General features: G+C 38.1%; 1 protein-coding gene across 1 annotated transcript in view; it reads left to right on the top strand.

Moving 5' to 3' along the window:
- The window catches only part of NALCN (sodium leak channel, non-selective), a 235,583-nt gene extending 212,907 nt beyond the window's left edge, over nucleotides 1–22,676 (top strand). The window contains 16 exon segments of the mRNA XM_033051319.1: nucleotides 442–562; nucleotides 650–748; nucleotides 3,680–3,773; nucleotides 4,307–4,413; nucleotides 4,807–4,881; nucleotides 7,586–7,705; nucleotides 8,696–8,764; nucleotides 10,866–11,014; nucleotides 11,698–11,791; nucleotides 12,591–12,723; nucleotides 13,246–13,361; nucleotides 15,641–15,798; nucleotides 16,436–16,586; nucleotides 18,199–18,348; nucleotides 19,042–19,165; nucleotides 20,446–22,676. Coding sequence (XP_032907210.1) covers nucleotides 442–562; nucleotides 650–748; nucleotides 3,680–3,773; nucleotides 4,307–4,413; nucleotides 4,807–4,881; nucleotides 7,586–7,705; nucleotides 8,696–8,764; nucleotides 10,866–11,014; nucleotides 11,698–11,791; nucleotides 12,591–12,723; nucleotides 13,246–13,361; nucleotides 15,641–15,798; nucleotides 16,436–16,586; nucleotides 18,199–18,348; nucleotides 19,042–19,165; nucleotides 20,446–20,639 — 1,954 coding nt within the window. The 3' untranslated portion in view covers nucleotides 20,640–22,676.
- The last annotated feature ends 1,673 nt before the right edge of the window (nucleotides 22,677–24,349 follow it).

Here is a 24,349-nt window from a genome sequence, read left to right as displayed (position 1 = left end):
GCCAATGCCATCAGATCAATTTTTTCCGTGAATGATGTATTTTTCTTATTTAATTGGCAAAAGCTTTAAAACACAGAAGCATAGAGTCAGAGAATGGTTTGGATTGGAAGGAATCTTAAAGATCCTCTAGTTTCAACCCTCTTTGTGCTATACTAGGTTGCTCAAAGCCCCATCTAGCCTGACCTTGAACACGTTACAAGGTTTTTTGCTGTGAGTCAGAATCTGAGTAAGAAAATAAAACATACATAGGGATCTAAATAATTATGTTTACATATATATTGCTCTTGCTATTGTTTTCTTATTCCTAATGTGGAACTTTGATATGTTTCGGAGGCTGTGACCCCAACTTTGCAAAGTATTTAAATGTTACACTATGAAGAATCGAGGTAACAAATAAAACAATTTTACTGCTGGTTACGCCTAATGTGAACTGCATTTCAGGGCAAATCCTCGGAATTTTAATTTTGACAATGTGGGCAATGCAATGCTGGCACTATTTGAAGTTCTGTCATTAAAAGGCTGGGTGGAAGTCAGAGATGTTATCATTCATCGTGTTGGGCCGGTAAGGAAATGCATCAGATTCTTTGAATTCTACAAGAAATAACTATGGGGTTTTTTTTAACTATTAATCTTATTTTTGTCTATTCAGATCCATGGAATCTACATCCATGTTTTTGTATTCCTTGGCTGCATGATTGGACTGACCCTTTTTGTTGGAGTTGTCATCGCTAATTTTAATGAAAACAAGGTACTGAGGTGGTTCATTCTGAGTGACAGGGTTTATTGAGTGTAGAACTGGCTATGTGAGAAACCTGAAAATGATATTACACCATCTACATTACCTGGTAAGGCTGCCTTTAGTACTGGCTTACCAATCTTACATTTTACAAGACTTCAAATACAGCTTCAGATACACCTGAGCCATACTTGCTAGAAAAGTGAAGCCTGTGATGACAGCAATCCATCACACATTCTATCAAAGCTGTTAGAGTTTATTTCTAGTGCAGGTGTGCTGCTAGATGCAGAATGAACATAAAGCACTGTGCTGTGTGTTTACAGATGCTGCTTAGTTTGATGTAGGTATACATGTGGTGGCAGGTAAAAAAAAAAGTGTTATGCTTGCCTGTGTTGCAACTACGGGGTTTCTTTAGAACCCTGCCATTGCAGTATTTCAGATCCAAAGTAAAGCTGTGGTGGCTTTTCCTTTACAAACCACAGAGTACATTGTAAAAATAATTGTCCGTCACTCAAATAAAAAGGTAGCTAGTTTTCTAGGCAAGTTCATGTGGGCTTTTTGGATTATCCTGAAAAGTGGAAAAACCTGCCCTCAGGGGAATTGTTTTTAGAACAGCTCATGTCTATACTTGTTAAAAGTAGAATCCTCTGGATGGGACTACTGCACACACACAGCCAAGCCTTTAATCTGAGTGTTTTTTCTGAGCCTCTTGTGGTGCCTCTGAAGCAGTGAGACAAAATTATTAATTTTTTTCATCTTTCAGTTCAAAGTTACAAGAATAATGAGATACAACATTTTAATCTCTGGTGGCTCTGAAGGGAAAGGATGACTACAGACTGTGGGACATAGGGATATGTGACAGCCCAGTGTGCTTGTGCTGGAGCTGGGTGCTGGCCACGGCCCTGACCAAAGCCCAGTAACAAACACAACCATGGAGTTTGTCTGTCAGGGAAACAACTTGACTCCTTCCGTAAGAGAGCCAAGCAACACATTACTGTGGATTAATGTGGGCAAGCAAGGCATCATCAGGCAGATTGTGAGCCAAATAAATAGCCTAAAACCTCTACTGTTCTGAAGGTATTTTTATGTTTGCATAACACCAGTGTAATTTTGGTAAGATGAAGTTCAGTAATTCCTGTTGAACTGTATCTGTTCTAGAGAACAGGAGCAATATGCTAATAATTTCTTTTCTTATTCACTAAATTTTGACTGTGAATTGACAAAGGTAAAATTTCTACAGTATGAGAACTCCACTGGATTTTTATAGATGCTTTTGTCACTTTTTCTTCAGCTGTGGAATATTATTTTTCCTTCGAATTTTTCAATATACGGATGAATACAAAAAGCTTTATGCTTTTTGTCATTGCTCACTAGTAACAATTACAGGAGTTGTTAATGAGCATCAGAGTTGGACAATTACTGAAGAATTTTCTAAAAAAAAAAATTATGAGAATTTCATATGCTCTAGTTTTTCATATGAGTTGTTGGAACTGTGAGTGTGGAAACGTTGGACTGGGAAGTACCACAGCAAATTCTGGGCTATGTCCTTGCTTGTTCCAGTGACAAGGTAATATCCCAAGTTATTCCAACCCCGAACCCCATTTCAAACCCCAGTTATCACTTGTCACAGCTCCCAAGTGCCAGGAGTTCAGTAGCAGTGAAGATGTGAATGACTCAGTTATTAGCTGGCACTTTGAGCTGAAGTCCAAATGCAAACACTGCTCCTCCAGCCCCAGTCCTGCTCACAGTGCTCTGCTCTGTGGTTCCCTTATGATGATCCTTGTGGAACTGGCAGTTTCTGAGCAACAGAGCAATTTGGCACGTCTAGACTTTACAAAAGTCCACTTTTTTGCCACCTTTTGTCTTGTTTGCAGTGAAGGTTCTCCAAGAATATAAACCAGACAAGGTCCTTGGGGTCAATGTGTTACCTTTTAATCTGAGTGTTTCTGAATGGTGCCATTTGAGCCTAACAGGAGTAGTCAGCATCTTTACATCTGTCACTTTGTCTGAATTGTGTTGGAAGGCATCTCTTCCCAGGGCACCATCTAGGGACACGGCTCCATAAAGAGATTATGTTCACTAAGAGGGAGAAATCCTGACCTTATCAGTTTCACAGCCAGCCACAGTTCCAGCATCTACACAAGCCAATGCCCAGGTAAGGGCAAAGATCATGCCAGCCTTCACCCAGGTCAGTGCAGCTCCTTTCTGACCAGGACAGGACCCAAGTGTCTGCAAGACAGGCTTTTGACATTTACCTTGAAAAGGTCTCCTTTGTTTTTGTAACTCTGGAATCCTTCTGTGAGATTTTACAGTTCTCTAACATGATAAGGAACTCATTTTGTTTTGAAGGTCATTTTAGGTAACATTGAATTCTATTTGAAGTTTGCTATGTTATATGAACATTTATACACATTACCAGCTACCACTATCCACCCTAAAGCACCTCTCTTTGTGCTTCCTCTGTGGAGAGCTCTTGTAGATTCATAGCATACTATTATTTTATTTCAACTGCACCCCAAGCAGAAGAGCTGTGGAGAGCAGCAGTGGTCTCCTGGAGGGCTCCTTCCTTGAAGAAACCAGTGGCAGTAGCAAGCCACAGGATTTTCTGCTGAAAAGTCCAGTCAAAATCCACCACTCTGCTTCCTGGCAAATGATGCTCAGTCAAATGGAAGACCTCCTGCAGTGTTTCATTGCCCACATTGGGCTGCTGGTACAAAGAGCAGCAACTGTGCCTGCTGAGTTGAGTCCCAGAAATTCACAGCTAATGCGTCCAGAAATCCTCTTGAGGAACAGCTGATACTTCAGACTTCTTTCCCCAAGCAGTGTGTTATTTAAGGGAAGTTGTGTATGTAACTTTCTTTCAGGCACCAAAGAGAATGTTGTTTTCATGTTGCAGTGCTGTTAAATGACAAAAGCTTTATATGCTTCTCTTTGTTTATTAAGGGGACAGCTTTACTGACTGTAGATCAGAGACGATGGGAAGATCTGAAAAGCAGACTGAAGATAGCACAACCTCTTCATCTCCCACCTCGTCCGGGTATCAAAGATATTTTGATTTTATTCATGTTGAGCCCTAGTGTTCGTAATTCCCCAGGAGTCTGCGATTCAAATTAAAACTGTAATTGTGAGGCCACTAGGAGGTTGTGCATAAGTTAATGTGGAAACCGGCTCCAACTACAGATCTCTCCATAAGGCTATTAAAATCAACCTAAAAAAGGTTGTGCTTCGATGGTTTTAGGATAAGCCTTAATGAAAAAATGAATTTCTAAATGAAAAATACTTTCAGTTGGCTGTAATGATATGAATGGAATGCATTAACCTGACAGCAGTTGAATGATGCACTTGCCCTAAAAGTACCAAAGCTTTCATGCAACATTGGTGTTCAGTATTTGAAATTATATGTTCAGAAGTCCTATTTGATATGGAAAATTGTGGCAGAAGATTAGAAATGTATATTGAAAATGGGAAAGGATTATTTTGCCTCCAACGAATATAGAAAATATGTCATGAAATAGAGGCAAAATGTTATTGTGTATTTTAACTCTCCTCCTCAAACTCTTTCTTTTTCAGATAACGATGGCTTTAGAGCAAAGATGTATGATATAACTCAGCATCCATTTTTTAAGAGAACTATTGCTGTACTTGTTCTAGCCCAGTCCGTGTTGTTATCAGTTAAGGTAATTTTGTTTCTTTTAAGTGCTTCATTACAGCATGTGTACAGCATGTGTTTGCACATTTTCTAACACCAATTAATGATCAATTGAGCCATTAGTGTGATGAATGCAAGGAAACGTGACTTCTAGATACAGCAATCTCAGTTGACAGTGTAGATTAATTGTAACTTGTGGAGCTCAGTCAATTTCTGCCTTTTTGTAATTTGGTCCACTATTTCTAATTTCTAGTTAAACTGTAAATCTGAGAGAGTACACCAAGATGCCATTCTTTTTTGAGTATATTTTAAAGTTAAATTTATTCATTAACAAAACCCTCAAGAAAAGTTAAGGCAATGAAGAGGCATTTATTCTGTTTATCAGCTATTCTTCTATGAATGGATTGTGCTTGCTTTTCAGTGGGATGCTGCAGATCCAGTGACTGTACCTTTAGCAACAATGTCTGTTGTTTTCACCTTCATCTTTGTCCTTGAGGTAAAGTAATATATTTTATGATTTCTTGAGATCGACTTGTATGTATATATTTAATTTTGTCTTTAGGAACGTTTCTCATTCTTCACTAGGGTGTTTATTTCTGAATGTGTACATTCAGGGTACTCCATGTCTCTTGTCTTTAAACATGTATTGTAAGAAACTATTAATATGTTGTATTCATACTTCTCTACAACCTTGAACTTTGTGTCTTTTTATATGCATTCAAGTCTGAGTATTTAACAGTGTGCTTTGGTGAACACAGTGAACTCTTTTCAAGTACAACATCTCATATTACATTCCCTCCATACAACAAAAGGTCTGTGTTGTCTCACAGAAGTTCAGCTTCATCCGTTTATGTTTTGCCTGGTATATTAATCCCCACTATTCTGTACCTGTGACAAAATCAAACCTCTCTCATCTTTATTTTGTTTTGTTTTAAATATCATACTTCATTTTAATATCTTTTAATAAGCTAAGCCCCAGCTTCAGTATTGTCTACTTTTGCTGCACAAGTCTTGCTTCAGTGTGGTAGCTGTTCTCTATCTATGAGAATGTTGTTATTACAAACTCTGCAAGGTGTATTTAGCCTATTTTAATAACACTGGAATCAAATTATTTAAACACATTTTGAAACACATTTTTTTTTAGTGTATAAGAATATCCATTTAACATTAAAGACGATGCTTCCTCTGTGGTTAGGGTAGTTCATAATTCTTTATAAGTTTTTGGTTGACCACTTTTCTTGTCAGTCCCCTCTGAATAGCTGATACTGACCACTATCAGAATCAGGATAGTAGACTAGGTTTCCCACTGCTCTAATCCAATCTGACAGTTCCTATGTTCCATTGATAGGTTTTGCCCGTAGTGATGAATAAACAATGAAGTGAATACCTTGTAGCAGCTGTAGCTAGAGTATGTCCGTGTTGTTGCTTCTTTTTTCCCTACCCAGGAGAAATCAATATCTCTGGAGAGACTGAGCAAACACAGAAAAGTTTTATTTGTGTCATACATCGGCAGGTTTTAATTGACCTAGTAACTATGTCTTTGGAAATAGTTTTTTATCTTATACTGCCAGGGGAAACAAATACACTTCTAGAATTTCAAAGGAACTTCGTCAGAGCCAAGAAAAATTTGTTGACTGTCTCAACAGGCAAGCTATCACACTGTGAGTGCACACAATTTATGGAGAGAGGAAGCAGCTTCCTGCTCAGCATCTTCTTTTAATGCAGCACAATCTGGTCTCAGAGTCTGCGTTCTGCATAGCTGATGGCCATGTCCAATCTAACTCCTGATTCAGCCTTAAACCTCTACTGCTCGCTTCGTATATATGTGGTATACAAAATAGGGAGAATTTGAAGATCTCACTTTTGCTACCATGCTGATGACAGAGAAAAGGGAGATGTGATGATTTTTATATCTATGGTGTTGTATTCAGTTCAAGATTATGGATGCCTGAAGATAAGTGTTTATATTCTACATGTGAAGTAGGTGTTTAAGCGGTTATTGTGATCAAGAGAGATGAAGGATGAGATTCAGTTATCTCCACTAGCCACTCCAGAAGGCCAGGGATGTTTACAGGTCTTATGTCATCCCTGCCAGTCCCATCCATCCATCTTCAATTCTCCAGGGCATCTCAGGTAACTGAAGGCAAGATACCTTAGGTAACTCAAATAGTAATTAGAGATTCAGAGACCATATTGTTCACTTTGTAGTCACATTATAAGGCAGAAATCTAACTGGAAAATCAGCCTTTTACATCAGGCTAGTGTCCTCTTATATCTGATTTTGTTTTCAGAAATGTTAAATGCCAGAGTTGCAAGGTGGGACAGAAAAAATAATGTAATGAATTCCTGACATTTATAGCCTTTATATAGTAACTCCTAACCTGCTCTGAGATTTAGTATGATTTGTGTATGAGAAACTCTTAGGCATTCCCTCTACATTCACTCTACTTTGGTATCTGTTAGCTGATGTGACTGTATCTATTAGTATCTATTCTTGAGCTTCCTATCTGCATTCCTGTTAATTGGAAATATCCATCACTTTAGAAGCTGTCTTTTACCAGGTACATTGTCAAATGTACTGCCTTTATTGTTCTTAGCGTTTGTCTCTTACGTGCCGCTGAGTACAGATGGTGCTGAGTATAGAGTATTCCTTAAAGCAAGAAATATTTGCAATATAGGAAAGGTTTTTAATAAATTTGAACTGTAGGTGCTGCAGAACACAATTATATTCCTGATTTCAGATATGCTTATGTGGTTTTAGCTTGCTTACAGACAGCTAGCTAGGATACTGCTACGTTTCTTAGCTACATGTTATTGACATGACTTGTTTTACTCCAAGCTATTTTAGGCCCACATTCACCTCAGCAATCTATACATTAAGGATTCAGTCTGAGGTGCTTAGCTGCACTCCTGTCTTTGATACTTGATGGAGACAGAGAGATAATTCAGAATGCTCCTTATCCTTTGGTCTTGGTCTGGTCTTACACAAGTACCAGTTTTCCTCCCCCTAAGGGAAGCTAATATTATCCAGTTAGTCCACATGGGAATATTTAGCTGTGGTGAATTCTGCCCCTTGTTGTTTGAGACTATTTAATGAAACCCAGTCATGAACCCAATCAAACCTTTTGGAGACTGGAAGAGGATCTCATGGCAAGGAATAATAATTTCTTCATTACAAGTGAGAAATGCTTTATCCATAGGTCACAATGAAGATTATTGCCATGTCACCTTCTGGCTTCTGGCAAAGCAGAAGAAATCGATATGATCTCTTGGTGACATCCCTTGGAGTTATATGGGTCATACTTCACTTTGCCTTACTGGTAAGATATACAAAATGCAATTCCAGTGATTAAAATTATTTTATCTTTAAGCACCAGCAGAAGAATTGCTGCTATATACCAGATAAATCTTTGACAATTTAATAAGGTTGAAATACGTCTGAAAGAAACTAAGTTTCATGCTACAAAGAATGAATCATTGTCTTGGACAATCATGTAGTGCAAAAATTGTCTTGCTGGTGCAAGTTAGAGTCTGTAAATGTGGTAGGAAACAAGTCTTCAGGAGAAATGTAAGTGAAAAAAGGAAGGAGACTGAAGAGAATGAGAGCTCTTGCTAACAAATGTCTTATGAGCATGAAGGAAGAAAGAGGCAAGGCACAGAATACAAACAGGAGCAGAGGACTGGGAGAAGGCATAGGTTCAAAACTGCTGAGTGATACAAACCCTCCCAAACCCAACAGTGATTCTGTACCACTGGTTTTGGTTAAGGGGCGATGTTTTATTCAAGGTGACATGAAGGAGAGAGGGGATGAAATCAACTCTCCCTTCACTTCCCACTAATTTTTAAAATTTTACTACACTCCTAGTTTCTTTATTTACAGGGGAAGGAGAAAGGATGAATGATCATCAGTCACAAGTTGTCAAAGTCACAACCCTATAATGTCTGCAGGATTCTCTCTTGTCTGCCCCAAGTTCTGTTTGAAGGAAAACCTGTTTTGTGTGACTAGTCATTTTGCCCTGACATTCACAGTTTTTCCCTGCTACTAAGTAGCTTGGAAGGCCTGAGGAGTTTCTGTAATGCAACAGCTTTCTAAACGAGTAAACTGGGCATAATGGACATAATTAATAGGGGATTGAAGGGTTTTTGGCTTGATATATGGGGAGGTTGCGTTTGTGTTCTTTATATTGTTGCTAATAGTTGTTGATTTCTCTTATTTCATATGGGGACTGCCCTAAAAAAATCAGTTATCATGGTCTCTTCAAGAGATTCCTGGAGAGCTATGTATTAAGTCTTTTGTGTTTCTGTTCCAGAATGCATACACATACATGATGGGGGCATGTGTAATTGTCTTCAGGTTTTTCTCCATTTGTGGGAAACATGTAAGTATAAATTAGGAACTACAATTATTGCAGTGCTCATGTATAGATTAAAGGACTAGATGTTGTGTATCTCTCATGCAAATTCTGTAAGGATCTGTTTTCTAGGGAAAAAAAAATTGGAAAAAAAATGAAGATTTCTAACAGCCAAACAGCAGTTTGCAGCTTTTCATGCTGTCTTTAAAATGTCAGGATTTTAAGAAGATTGTATAATAGTGCTATGGTTACTGGAAAAGTTGAATTTTTTCAGAAAACAAAATGCAGCTGCAATAACACAGCTTTAAAAATGCTCTCTACAACTCTAAACATACACGGTGCTACTTTCAGCCCCTTCCATTTCAGTGAGGTGTGGTGGGCATACTTTTCATTCTTTTTGCTGCAGGACTATTGTAGTGGTGGTTGAATGCACTCATCTTGTTTCTTTTTCCAGAGTGCAGGTCTGTGTCTTTTGTCTCTACAGTGTGTGTCTTGTCACAGTAAAGGATTTATATTCAATTTAAAAACAACTTTGGACCAAGATGTTCTTCTGGAAACACTGAGATGGTGACAAAGCAAGTCACTTCTCAAGTTCACATTTCTTTTGTCTTTGGATTTCCCCTGGTATAATTGAGAGCAGACTGGTAGAGTAAGCATAAGCAGAGAACAAACACATTTATTTAAGAAGTGGTGACACTGCATTCCCTTGCTTTAGAATTTCTTAGACTATCCAAATATTTTCTGTGAAGTCTGACATATTAAAGTAAATGTGATGAAAAACTACTGTACTAGGTTGCCAGGGTTAAGAACAGTAAGTCAAAGGGTTTGTTCAGTAAAGATAAAAAGTTTTCTTTTAATCAGACTACAGAGAGTCTGTAGAGCCTTGGAAGTCAAATGAGAAATCCTTGCTTCTCCTATGCAGCTAGACCAAGTGATTGCCTTCAAAGCTTTCAGATTGATTCTAAAGTTTTCTTCAAAGTTTTAATCTATTAATTTGTACTTTAATTTTACCAGCTGTATCAGTTTCACTAATTTCCCCATCCTGATGCAATGTGATGACTAAAGGTCAGCAGGAATTTGGCATGATTATAAAGAAAAATTACACCTTCAGTCCTATTAAAGGGAAGTTTTTATCATATCCAAAGTGTTAGGACAATCTATGGCAAAGAATTTATCAAGAGTAAAATGTAAAATGTACATGCATTGGAAAGTAATATCTATTATTAAGGCCCACAGCCTATGAAATTTTCAAAATTATTCTCTCGTTTTGTGTTCTTTGGCCAACTTTGCAGAATCTTAGACTCACAAAATGGTTTGGATTGGAAGGAACCCTAAAGATCATCTCAATCCAAACCCTCTGTCATGGGCAGAGACACCTTCTACTAGCCCCATTCAACCTGTCCTTGAACACTTACAGGAATGGGGCATTCACAACTTGTTTGGGCAATTTCTCCAGTGTCTCACCACCCTCACAGTCAAGAATTTCTTCCCAATATCAAGTCTAGGTCTAACTTCTTTCAGCTTAAAGCCATTTGCCCTTGTTGCTACATGCTCTTGTAAAAAGTCCCTCTCCAGCTCTCTTGTCACTGGAAGACTTCTGAAAAGTGTCCCTGGTCTTTCACAAAGTTCCATGAGAAATTACTGGCTTAAAGAAACTGTACTGATCTTAATGAAATCTCCTCGATACATGAAAGTATTACTTTAAGTGGGCTCAGTATCTGTGGTTTCTATCTAACAGATCTGAAGATCACTTTCAGATAAGCCCAAAGTAGTTTACTGCACCACTGTTACTGCAATGACAATGCTGATACTGCGAGAGAATACTGATCCTAGAATATTATAGTTAAGCTTATGCTGTACCATCACTGTAATATCCTACACTGTATTATCCTGTATACTTTTTGAGGAGCAAAATCTTGACCTTGTAAGTGAGGAAGATATGCTGATGTCTATAACAAGTAAAAAGCATGCACAGTTCAAATCACATTCATAATGTACCATTTTACTGAGCTCATCCATTAATAAATGTGTCTAAAGGATTTGTTGTCAAAATGGCAAGTGCAAGAACTCTGTTTTATCTTTACTTTCCTGAATGCTGTCATGGATTGCTTTTTCTCTGTCTTTCCAGGTAACACTAAAAATGCTTCTCCTAACTGTGGTTGTCAGCATGTACAAGAGTTTCTTCATCATAGTGGGCATGTTCTTACTGCTTCTGTGTTATGCTTTTGCTGGAGTGGTATTATTTGGTACAGTGAAATATGGAGAGAACATTAACAGGTACAGTATGGAGTTCCCACCTCACAGAGATGTTCTTTAAATACCCTGAAGAAATCATTCTGCTAGAGATGCTTATCTGTGGTAAAAAGCAGACAGATCTGCAGGTCAGGCTGAAGAGCTCTAAATAGAATTTCTGGTGGGAGACACTGAGCCATATTTCCAGTCCTTGTGCATTGGATCAAATGACACCTGATCCAACCCAGAGCAGACTCAGAGCTGTTCTTCATTATGCCAGCTGAAATATGCTTCAAAGCAGTGCTGTGCTAACCCACAAGATGCTGAAATACAGTGTACTTTCTGGCACCACCCAGAAACAGGATCCATCTACCAGGCTGATGCAGAAAGGAGACAGTTCTTTGAACTGGCTGTTAGCTGGAGATTTCCCAGTCATCATCAGGCTTACAAAAGAAAATGGAGACAGGAAATGGGATCTGGCCTTGAGTTTTCTTTAGCTCTCTGATAAAATGAACTAAAATACTCAGATCTGTGTCTGAACTAGAGTTCAGTTATTGCATCTTAAGTCATTAAATAAATAATTAAATGGGCTCATTCAAATAATAATGTAACTAATTTTAGTTTAAAATAGTAGAACAGTAGAAAATGAAAACTTTTTTTTTACAATATTTTAATATGGGGAAGTGGAACTGTCTCTCTCAATCTCTCTCTCTCTTTCTTTAAAACAGACATGCAAATTTTTCATCAGCTGGCAAGGCTATTACTGTACTCTTCAGAATAGTTACTGGAGAAGACTGGAACAAAATTATGCATGACTGCATGGTAATTACAATACTGCCAGAGATAAGCTGACAAGAAATGAGATAAACCCTTCCATCTCAAACTGTTTTCAATATCTTAGCTTTGTCCAAGGAATGTTGGGCTTGCCTTTATCTCTTCAAGAAAATAATGTTTACTAAAACTCAAAGAACATGATGCACAAATTGCAGTTCCAGTCTCATACTCATAGTATAGTATTTCATGGAGCTAGACAACTAGATGATTTTAAAACAAAACTACCATTTCAGATGGTTTCAAAATCAGAAATGCAGTAACTAATTTTTTACTATTATCTCTGCTTTGACTGGGGCAAGGTGTTTTTTCAAATTAACCTTGTCTTTGATTCCTGCACTTTGGCTCATTCCATATTAATGATAGTCTTGATGACCTCAAAAATTCCTCCTTGAATCCTTATATTTTCCCCAAGTAAATGTTTATCTGTGCTTTCTATTGCAAGGAAGATCATGTGCCTCTCCTTTTTGAAATTAATGAGCAGAGAAGAAACGTTTTGAAAACCACTATGCTTCAAAGCACCAGGTTGTTCCTGTACAGTAGCATAATGCACAATGTGCCCTCTGTGTGGTAGTAAGATCTATGCCTCAGCCTTCTTTGTCATACACCTCTCTCTTTCATGGTTTCTGTATACTAAAGGACGAAAAACAGCCACAATAATGCCCACAGTATTATTCCCTAATTGAGAAGCCTTAAATAAATAATAGTCTTAAATATTGTATTGATTGCATAGAAATTAATAATCTCTTTTTATTATTATTATTTTACTTTGGTTTTTATGGTTTTGAAGGTTCAGCCTCCATTTTGTACACCAGATAACAGCACCTACTGGAAAACGGACTGTGGAAATTATGCTGGTGCTCTTATGTATTTCTGTTCTTTCTATGTCATCATTGCATACATCATGCTAAATTTACTTGTTGGTAAGTGAAAATAGACATTGATAACAACAAGGTGCATCTTGGCATGTAGTATGTTAGATGTGAGTCTGTTGTGCTGTTCAGATATAAGACTGCCTTGTACCTTCGATGTTACCTTGCATGCGTATAATGATTTTGGTACTTCTTTGGCACAGGAGTGCTAAATCTCAGGAAGTTTGGGAATTAAAGCTTTTGGAACAAAGAGATATCTTCTATTTGTAGAGTAGAGTTGCCCTACAGAACAGTGTTTTCTAAGCTTTTATTTCTTCAGTTAACCTTTGTTCAAACATCATTGGAATTCACTTAATTGATCTTAGATGTTAGGTTAGGCATCTCACCAGGGTTTAAGATACAGCTTTTGAAAAGCATGGTGAGTATTGATGTGGCAAGACAGTATATTATGCATTCAAAATCCTTGTCTGAACATACAGGCATTTGTTAATGTGGAGCTTGCACTGCAGAATTAGAGGTTGCAATGTAACTACAGGCTTTCTTTAGGATGTATTTTGTTCTTGTGGTTTTCAGCTATCATTGTGGAGAATTTCTCATTGTTTTACTCAACTGAAGAAGATCAGCTTTTAAGTTATAATGATCTAAGGCATTTTCAAATTATATGGAACATGGTTGATGACAAAAGAGAGGTAAGAAATAATAATTTCTTGGTAATAAGCACAGAGATACAGTAAATTCCCAGTTTTTCTTGAAAAGGAATATGGGGGGAAAAAGGTGTGTTGATAAAATTCTCTGAGCAGTTACTGTTCAAATTTGAGAAGTGAACATGACCTAATGTTGTTCATGGCCCTTCAAATACTAACCTGTATTCCGTGAAGTGCTTATAATAGCAGATTTACAAGCAAACATATCTATTTGTAGGATCAATATAATAGCATCTTTCCTCCTAGCTCCCTGAGAGTTGTTCCCCTTGGAAGACTAGAGATTCATATCGATTTTTTGTGTCTGATCTTCATAAGCTCTTTGCTGAGATTTCTGTGCTGTCTCCTGTAAAATTCTTATGGAGAGGCTAATCAAGTATGGGCTGGGTGAGAAGACAATGAAGTGGACAGAAAACTGTCTGCATAGGCAGTCCCAGGATCAGCAGGATAGGTCCTGGCTGGAAGCCAGTGACTCGTTGTATGCCCCAGGCATCAATAACAGGTCCAGTCCTTTTCGACATCCTCATTAATGACACGAACAGAGTGGCAGATGGCAGCCGCAGGGGATTTGCTGGTGGCAACAAGCTGGGCAGAGTGATTGATATGCCCCAGAGTCATGCTGCCATCCAGAGGAACCCTCACAGGCTGGAGAAATGGGCTCACAGAAAAAGACTCTTGAAGTTCAGCAAGGAGAACTGCGAAGTCTTGCACCTAGAGAAGAATAAACCAAGGCACAGTACATACCGAGGCCACCCAGCTGGAAAGTAGCTTGGCAGTAGAAGACCTGGGGGCCCTCGTGGACACCAAGTTGAACATGAGCCACCTTTGCCCTTGTAGAAAAGAGGGCCGATGTTATACTGGGTGACATTAGACTAAGTATTGCCAGCAGGCCAAGCCTTCTGCTCTGCTCAGTACTGGTGAGGCAAAAGCTGGAATCCTGGTTTGGTTCTGGGCTCTTCTGTACATAGAGATACAGACATACTGAAGAGAGTCCAGCAAAGGGACACAAAGATGATGAAGAGACTGGAGCATGTCTCCTGACAGGAAAGGCTGAATAAACTGACACTGTTCAGCCTGGAGAAGGTTCAAGGGGCTCTATCATTGTATATAAATACCTCCAGGGAAGGTGCAAAGAGGACAGAGCCAGGCTCTGCTCAGTGATGTCCAGTGACAGGGCTGGAGGTGACAGGCACAACCTGAAACACAAGAGTTACCTCTGAACATCAGGGAACTGTTTGTCGCTGTGATGGTGATTGAGCATTGGCACAGGTTTCCTGGAAAGGTTGTGGAGACTCCATGCTTGGAGATATTCAAAAGCCGTCTGAACCTGATCCTGGAAAACTGTCTTTAGGAGATCCTGCTTAAGCAGAGGGGTGTGACAGAGTGAGCTCAAGAGTTTCTTTCTAACCTCAACCATTCTGTGATTCTGAAATGAGAATAACATCTGGGAGACTAAGCTGCTCAGATACCCACACAAATTAAATCATCATCTAAACGATTCATGACATCCCTGAGGTTTGAATGTGAACATTATGGTGAAAGTAGTTGGTTGTGCTGGAGAGGGAAGCTGCAGTCTGTACTCATGGGGGTAGAGAGTTCTGAATCCATTGTGCCCAGCACTGACAATATCTCTCTGATGTGGAACACTTTACAGCAAAAATAATTCTTATGAGGTTCATTTAGCAGAAAAAAAAATATTTACAGATTGTGAATACCATAGTTTCAGATGTGAAGTAAGTAGTTTCACACTTAATTTTGTACTGACAGGTAGAAATTGCTGTCACCAAAAGTGCAGGACGTGCTGCCTCTTAGAGCAGATAACCTTTAAAAAGCCAGTAAACACTCAACATTCTCCTGTTCGTTCAGAGTTTCACAGTGAAGGGCATAGGTTTACAACAATTTATAGACATGGCTATGAGTGTTTAAACTATAGTTTAATTTCCATTCTTAATAGGCAGCTCTTTGGGAATATGATTCTAATCACAGATGAATGCAAATGGGGAAACTAAATCCCCAAGCAATTTTGAAAATTACGGCAAAATTAACGATAGGTTAATAGATTCTCATAGTATATGAATCAAATAACCACAAAGACTTCTGTGGATTTGCTGAAGAACTGGCTGAATGTGGACATTCTTCAGCAATGTATTCACAGTGACTTAAAAATGCTAGGAGTAATAGTCTTTCTTTCAGTGATCAAATTGAATGTCTGAGTTGGTTGTTAGATCACAGTAATAATTTACCATCAATTTTGCAATTTAACACAGGGTGTAATCCCTACTTTCCGAGTGAAATTCCTGCTGAGGCTTCTACGAGGCAGGCTGGAGGTGGATCTTGACAAGGACAAGCTGCTGTTTAAGCACATGTGCTATGAAATGGAGCGGCTCCACAATGGTGGTGATGTCACTTTCCATGACGTGCTCAGGTACCCTGAGATTTTTCCCACATTTTTAGAGCAGATATAACAGCCTGTGTTTCTTTCCAGGTTAACAGGTAGCCATTAGGCTTAGGAGAAGGGAAGCCTGGTAGTTACAGAGCCACTAACGTTTTAAATGTTTTCGAAAACTTAGATTTCCCTTTTTTTTTCCTGCAAAAATATTAGTGATGGTAAGCACAAGTCCTAGGGAGTCAGCTCTAAGTAATTTTAACATTTTCATTGCAGGAGGTTTGTCACAAAAAACAGTCACATGTTCCTCTTTTATTCCAACTAATGAAATGTACCCTCAAGTGTAGCAACATGACAGTGAGCATGACTAGAAATAAAGTAGAAATGGGAACATTATCCGAGTGTAAAAAGTGAGGGTGGAAAAAACCAAACCACCACAAATGCCCTAACTGATTACAGTTCAACAGTTCATCTGTTGGTGAGTTGGAAGGTCTTTGTTTTGAGCACAATAAATCACTTCTAGAAACAACCCAGCAATTTTTTAGCTTCAAATGTGAATTTACTGTGCACACCTGAATTAGGTATTTTTGCATTAAGGTCTTAAGTATGATCATTGATTCTCTGAAAAATGCAAAGACACCAGCATTTAAAAATAAATAAATTGTGTTTCTTCCAGCATGCTTTCATACAGGTCTGTTGATATCAGAAAAAGTCTTCAACTAGAAGAGCTGCTTGCTAGGGAACAGCTGGAATATACCATAGAAGAGGAGGTGGCCAAACAGACCATACGAATGTGGCTGAAAAAGTGCTTAAAGCGAATCAGAGCAGTAAGTCAAGCTAAAGCAGTATCTAAATGCTTGCATAAATTGGACTGCTCAACAATGCTGGAATCTGCTGTCCCTATGCTTCGTTTACACTGGAATCATACTAGTACTTATTTGAAGTATGTAGCAGTTGCTAACTGAGCAAAAAAAAAAAGGTTTGTTACAGCTCTACAAAAATAGAGTTGTTTGTTACAGTTCTACAGTGCTACAAAAATAAGCATCTTTTGAAGGCAAAAACTGTCTTCCTGCCCAAACTTTTATCTGTCTTTTTAATACAACAGGAAGATTCATATGCAAAGTTAAAGGAATAAAGAAAAAAATAATGTAATTTGATGGAACTTCTTAGCCTAATCCTTCCACACAAAATGTAATTGTGTAATTTCCTTTACTCTACTGGCAGATGAGAACCCTGTAGATGACTCTCCAAATGGAGCCTTTATTAAGATAAATCATTTGAGTTTTAATCATTTGAGTTACCATATAAATATGTGCAAATGAGCAGTGTCTACATGGAAAGCAGGTGTATGGACCAAATTACAACCTGGTTGCATTGATGACCAATTTTTCAGTTACTATGAGTCTGACTCCAGGTTTTGACACATATATTTTTTGTTTTTATAAACAATTACTCTTTGTGATAGGAGATTGTCCATAGTGATCTGTGATCATGGCATCTGTCTTCTCTTTGTAAATTTATAAAATACTTAGCTGGACATTTTAAATATAATGTACATTCCAGCTGAAACATCAATGTTCAGTGATACATAGCTTCATTTTTATTTCATCTCTGTAATAATAATGGCAGTAAATTTAATCTCAGCTCTCAGTTCTGGGTTTGTTCAACTCTGTTGTTCATTTCATTATGATATTGAACTACACTGTGTTAAAGTAAATATGCCATTCATTTCACTCTAATAATATGGTTCAGATCATTTCACATTCTATGAACCTTTTATAAACTGAATCTAATTATGGAAGTTAAGATGTATTTTCAAATTCTCTTGTTATTCTCTAAGTGTCCCTAGAGGAATCATGTGAAAACTACCCAGGAAAGTGAAACCCTTCCCAAGTGCTGTTTATTTTAATTTAAAAGCAAATTAGATTATAAAATCATAATGGTAGTAGGTCTGTTTTTCTATTTGTACTGTAAATCTAAACTTAGTCCCAAGGTTTTCACTACTATTTTATTCAGTCTTATTAACGACCCATTCCAAAGTCCATGAAGGAAATCAGAATTTTTTCCTTGCCTTCATGTAATTCCCAGTGAATCTCTACCAATTTCCTGGTTTCTTTTTCTTTGTAAGAACTTTTAACTGATAAATTCAAAACTTTGTATGTGTTTAAAATCTAAGTTGAAACCAACAATTGAGCAATGTGCCTTCCACTTAATGTAGTTCATAAATTTCATCCTCAATTCCCTAAAGGTTAGAAATATGCCGGAATTCACTTTGTTTAAGTTGCAACATCTAATACATGGATCTTTATTGATGCACCTGGGATCCACAGCTGGTGCTCACTGTTCAGTTAAATATTTGGAATGCTTTAAAAAAAATCAAACCCATTGGTGTGACACAGCAATGAGAACATTTTTTCATCAACTATTGTACCTTAATAGAAACAGCAGCAGTCGTGCAGCATTATCCATAGCCTACGAGAGAGCCAACAGCAGGAGTTGAGCCGATTTCTGAATCCTCCCAGCATTGAGACAACACAACCAAGTGAAGATATGAATGCTATTAATCAAGACAACAGTGCACAGCCAGAGGTATGTTATCAGAAAAATATCAGCTACTTATAACAAATTCAGAAAACTTCCATGTTTCTTATTTGTTCTTTTTTAAACATCATTTTAACTGAAAAAAAAAATTAAAACAGTACTTCGTTTTCCTTCAGTCTTTGCCATCAGATGTAAAGGCAAGATGCCCTAAGGCAGAAATTCCCCAACATATTTAGCTGTCTTGCTATCACCATAAAGCTCAAACTCAGCTGTATGACTCTGGCAGCCCCAGACTTCAGCTCTGGCATGAGCTGTGTGCAGGCTTGGGGATGTAAAGGTTTCCAGTTCAGGCATTCTGAAATGGTGTTTACACTGAGAGTGAGAACTCTGGGCATGCTGGGACCTTTGAGCAGGAGTCCTGGTCTCTTCCAGGACAGGGAATATGGAAGGTACAATGTAAGGGCTGCTTTCAACAATGGTTGTACTAGGCTGAGAATAATTTCATACTCTTCAGTAGGACGAATGGCATTGAGAGCCAACATGACCTTTTTGCTTTTGTCTGTTAGTAGTTTTCTGGGGTATTAAAGAGCAGAAAGCATGCAGCCCTAACCAAGGGCAATATGATATGTTTGTATTGATGGATATTTATATTGATGGATAAACAGAATAGAAAGGTATACCTTCCTATGGATACCTAGGGTTACCTAGAGCTATGACTGAGATTCTTTTTCCTATGTTCAGACAAGTAGCCAGCAGCAGCTCCTTAGCCCAACACTTTCTGACAGAGGTGGCTATAGACAAGACACTGGAGATGCTGGGAGACACTGTCCTCAGCGGAAAATTGGACAGTGGCGCTTGCCATCAGGTAAGTGAAAAAGTTTATCAGTAAAGTCCCCACAAACAAAATTGCTGTTGTGCAATAACAGGGCCAAGAGAGTCTTCATGATTCACAATTCTCCCTCCTGGCTGCTGCTTACACCCACATCAGGGCTTTCTTGTCCTCATGCCTGTTGGAATAAAGCAGTTTCTCCCTTTCTTTACAATTCAGAAAGTTTGAAGATGGGCTCAAGCATTGTCCCGTGCAAGTGGTTACATTTTTTACTTTTTCATACGTTTACTCAGGACCTTTTACATCAGTCAGTCTTATTCTGAATCAGAGTGCTGTCCCCCAAGGCTGCCATTGTTCAGACCCTAATCATATCTAAGTGGAAGCAGGAGAGACAGTCATGCTGTTCTGTTGACTACCATTGACCCTACTTTTGTTGCCAGTGTACTTGTCCAAGAACCAGGATAGTTTAATAAAAAGCTTTCAATCCATGATTTCCATTTAAGTATCACTGAGCAGCAAAGATCAACATTTTGTTGGAAAAGAGAGAAAGAGTGAAAGAGGAAGCATGCTAAGGAGAAGTCATACTATTGTAGTCAGCTGCATATGTTTTTCAAGTGAGAAATCTTGAAAGAATGAATAGCTCGGGGTTTCCTTTGTTAGCACTGATCTGGTCTGTCAGTTTTGAACATTCTTCAGTGGATGGTCCTAGAAAGGAGGGTCATTTCTGTACACAATTCAGCTGACAGGTAAGTAGTCTGCCTCTAGTCCAGCAAAGACAGGTATTTAAGATCATGAATAGCATAATTAAGATCAATAGTGGGGTTTATATACTTAGACATGTGGTTTAGTGCCATACGAGCAACTTGTACTGGCTTCAACATTGTAAAGTGTCACTTTCTAGATGTAACTGCCATTCCTAAAAGCATCTTCCCACCCCCACCCTCTTTCCTCACATTTACTATTTTCACCATTTTGGCAGCAGGTTAGCTCATGTAAGTACGGCCTAAATAATTTAGGTTGCAATTAGCTGGAAAAAGGAGATGTCTTGCATTAGTTATCCCAGCAGAAGGAAATGAAGCACTGCTCAGTTAAACTGCTCTACCAGCAGATTAGTGGGAGCAGTGTGAACATCTGGAGATGGGAAAACAAACAAACCAACAAACAAATGAGAACAGAGCCCTACTCTTTCTGAACTAAATCAGTTTAAAGGTGTTCTAGTCTAGCTAGTTCTCTATGCCTGAATTCTAAGCAAAGGATGTTCAAGAAGCAGATCTACTCTAATACAGAACTTCTGAACTTTGTGTTTAATTTCCTAGCCCCCAAACCAATAAGCCATTCAGTGTCTTCAGTCAATCTCCGTTTTGGTGGACGTTCAACTGTGAAATCTGTTGCATGCAAAATGAATCCCATGTCTGACGCTGCTTCCTGTGGATCAGAAGTCAAGAAATGGTGGACAAGACAATTAACTGTGGAGAGTGATGAGAGTGGAGAGGACCTTCTTGATATCTGAGAGGCATTTAAGTCATACCACAATCTAATTTTCTATATTTTCAATTAAAGATGCTGTATGGTTTCTTTAAAATTAATGTCATAAATTTTAAAGATGTGATGTATGATTTCTTTAAAATCAATGTCATAAATTTTATCTTATGCTTATCCTTCTGCCATATGAAGTGTAGCACTCACTTCTGTGTTAGAATTGACTTCTGTAAGTACTAACTGTACTCTAAGACTCCTGTATACTATAGCAGCACTAACAAAGCCAGAAAGACTATATTGCCTTTAGCAGACAGAGCATTGAAAGATTTCATGTATTCTGTAGAATCATAGTGAATATTTGATATACACACCTCTGTGTTTTCCTTCAACCTTTACCATCCTTTAAGGTGGCAACACTTTACAATACAGGGGTAATGTATTTCTTCTTGTTGTGTTTTTCCTCAGTTCATACTTAGTATCATTTCTTTAGAAAAATTTTATTATTCACAAATGACCTGAAGAGGTCAGCACTGACTTCATGTTCAAGGGAAGTATTTTTACTGAGTACCAATACTGAATTACAATTCTAAGCTTTTCCTGGACCTTTTTTTAAAATATGCAAGATACAGAATTACTCATTTTAAAATCAGAAGGTGAAGGATTGGCTTTTAAAATGTAAATATCTTTGAGGTGTGGTTAATTATGCAAAGAGCTTGATTTTCATAGAGAAAATGGGGGGGGGGGGAAATAAATGAAAAACTGTGCATTTAAGCATCCAGCAGAAGACTTTCACATGAAAAACATGGATTTATGCTTCATTTTCAGCATATACTGGTTACATATATGTGTGGTGTCATTATTCTTCTTTTAATTGGATCCCATTTTTCTTGTGTAGTTGTAGGGTTTTCTTGTCTCTGATAAAAAATTAGCATGTTGGGGATTCTAATTCAAAATAGTATTGTATGTCTTTAAAAATGCATTCAGTTTTGCCTGTGTAGGTAGAATTTTACTTACCCATATTACTGCTCATGCTACAGGCCTGCAAAGGTAAGGCATGGCTCTGTGCTGAGGCTAAGTACCTTTGTCCCTTTTATCCCAGCACACCATATTTGACATGTTAGCCTTCACTTGTTTTATGAGCGCTACATTATCATGTGAAAAAGCAGCTATCGCTTTCATAAAAGCTTTTCCAGTGAAAGGCCAATGCTATACAGATACGGAGGTGGAGAAGGAAAGCCACAAAACAACCGTGTTTGCTAGTTTCAGAATCTAAGGCTGTCAAAAAAATGTGGGGTAAAATTGTGCCCTTCCCTCAGGGAAGAACTAAGAGCTTGCAGATTTTGTTGCTTGGCCCCTGACTAGGTTTTATAGCGTAGCTGGGACCTTTCTGTTACCATTGTTTCCTATGGAAATGATAGTTTGCTCTAACATGGCCTGATGTGAGATCTTGTAAGAGGCTCATGGTTTATTTACATCACCAATTCAAAAAGATATCCTTTCAAAAGCAGACAAAAGCCAGTATTTTGCGTTTTTTTTCTGGCCAAGTGGTCAGAATACAACAGTGAAAACACACAGATGCCTTCACCAAAAATGCATAATTAGTTTTGGCCATGAAATACAGCTTTCTTGGCATCTGTCAATGTTTTTTCCCAGTGTATGGTTGAATATGGTTTGGATTTTTTTTCTAAAATAATCGTATTGAACACATCTGTATTTTGTGGGGGGTTTATGTGTTTTGGGGTATATTTTAGTTTAAATCTAGTCAGCTGTAACTCTATAGTAAAAGAATATGTGCATTCTCTTGTTTACTAGATCATGAACCATCAACAAAACTTCATATGCAAATCCATTAATTTGTTCTGTTTTGTGCTTGTTTAAGTTGAGCTTTTGTATATATAAAAAAAAGATAAATATTGGATTTATACAAGAGAGTATTTATGACAGTTCAATAATACATTGAACTGCAGATCACTCTTGCTGCAAACCTTCTTTTTAAAAAAATCTGGCAAAACATTTTTTTCTTGCCTTACAGTACACTGTCAATAAAAGTGAGTTGCTTTAAGCAATATTCCTCCCTCTGGTTTTCATTGTAACTACATTGGCTATAGGAGGCTCATCCAAGATAATGCTGCATAGTAACAATCTTTGTGGTTTGTATAGGATTATGTAAAGGTGCTTTCAAACTCTTGCAGTTGAGGGTCTTTGTTTTTTCACTCCAGCAACTGACCTCATCAGTACTGCCACAAGGGGTCTCAGTCAAAAGATGGCACTAAATAGGACTGTTCATGATATATTTTTTCTTTATTTGCTTCAGAGCCTGGATGTGTGTGTGCATGTGTGTGCGAGCGCCATTTTACTTTTGCAAATATAGGAAGTGGAATGAAGTTACAAAGACATGAAAATAATATATACACAGGCACACAAGCAACCAGTTTAAGGTGAAAACCTCCCTAGCTCAGCACTGCCAACATAACTAAAGAAGGTCCTACTCTGCAGCAGAGAAACCAGTGCACATTTACACATGAAGGTGAGGAAGCAGAGAATAGAGTCGAAGAATGACTGGAGTTCAAAGAGCTTGCACCAACAATGGAGAGACACAAAGAGGAAACAATGTGTCAGGAAGTCGGAGTCAGTCCAGACAGACTTAGAGAAAAGTTCAAACAGGAAAAGATCCTAAACAAAGGTAAACAAAAAATTGCTAGGAGAATATTACTACCTGCAGGGTTATCCTATACAAATGAAAAAAGGAAGTTGTTTAGGCTTCTTCTCATCCACTAAAAAAGATCTGTTTCATAGGAAGCAAGTTGTAAAAGTGTTCATGGTTTTGTTGGACAAACAGTGTAGTGCGTATTGTCAGTGCTCAAATAAAAACCTGCTTGTGAGAAATCTGAGAACACACAGCAAAGATGTGTGTCAATATCATTCCAAAGTCAGGTCAGATTTCAGACAATCACTTTTTTAATGAAGAAAATAATAACCTGAAACCATTTGCTTTTGGAAGACATCCAACTGAATTAGAAACTTGAAAACATAAAGTGCTTTTACAACCTGAAAATACTATCTTTGTTTTAACTAATGTGGAGCAATCAGGCTTAAACATCTTCAAAATAACATTACATTCAGTTCTGTCTGCCTTCAAAGACCACTATCACAGCTTCTGAGAAGCCAAAGAAGATTAAATGCCAAGAGCAAGTGAATAACTTTGTGAGAATAATCTATTTTGTTCTCTTGTTTTATTCACAACATGCCCATGCAGATTAGAGTGCCATTAATAACTGAAGTAGAAGAGTTTGCACTGTTGTAAGAGTACATTTGAAGGACCAGCAAGCAACCTCCCATCCAGAATGCCCATCCATTCCTTCTGCAATATTTCCACAAGCAAAAACAAACACTGGCCTGAATTGTCAATCAAAATTTCCAATAGGATTATCTCAGTCTGCCTAGATCTGGCATTCATTCCTGCTATTGAAGGCTATTTAGTCACACCACAGATGAACTTGCCACAATGCATAGGCTGATGCTGGGAAGTTGGCTGCCCTGGTTTGTTCAATTGCTCTGAAACACAAAGGGAGCCTCACTAGAATTCAATTAACCTTCCTCTTCATCCCAAGGGCACTGGTGTCAGACCCCATTAGCAGCTGTTGCCCATTGTTCTCAGTGAAGAATCTCTAGGCATGAAGTTATTCACCCATCAGTGAGCTAAGTGTATGGACAGTGGTACTTTATCCTACTTCCACAGGT

Source organism: Catharus ustulatus, chromosome 2 (genome assembly GCF_009819885.2).
Source record: "Catharus ustulatus isolate bCatUst1 chromosome 2, bCatUst1.pri.v2, whole genome shotgun sequence".
NCBI classification, from domain to species: domain Eukaryota; kingdom Metazoa; phylum Chordata; class Aves; order Passeriformes; family Turdidae; genus Catharus; species Catharus ustulatus.
This window is presented reverse-complemented; position numbering and strand designations above follow the sequence as displayed.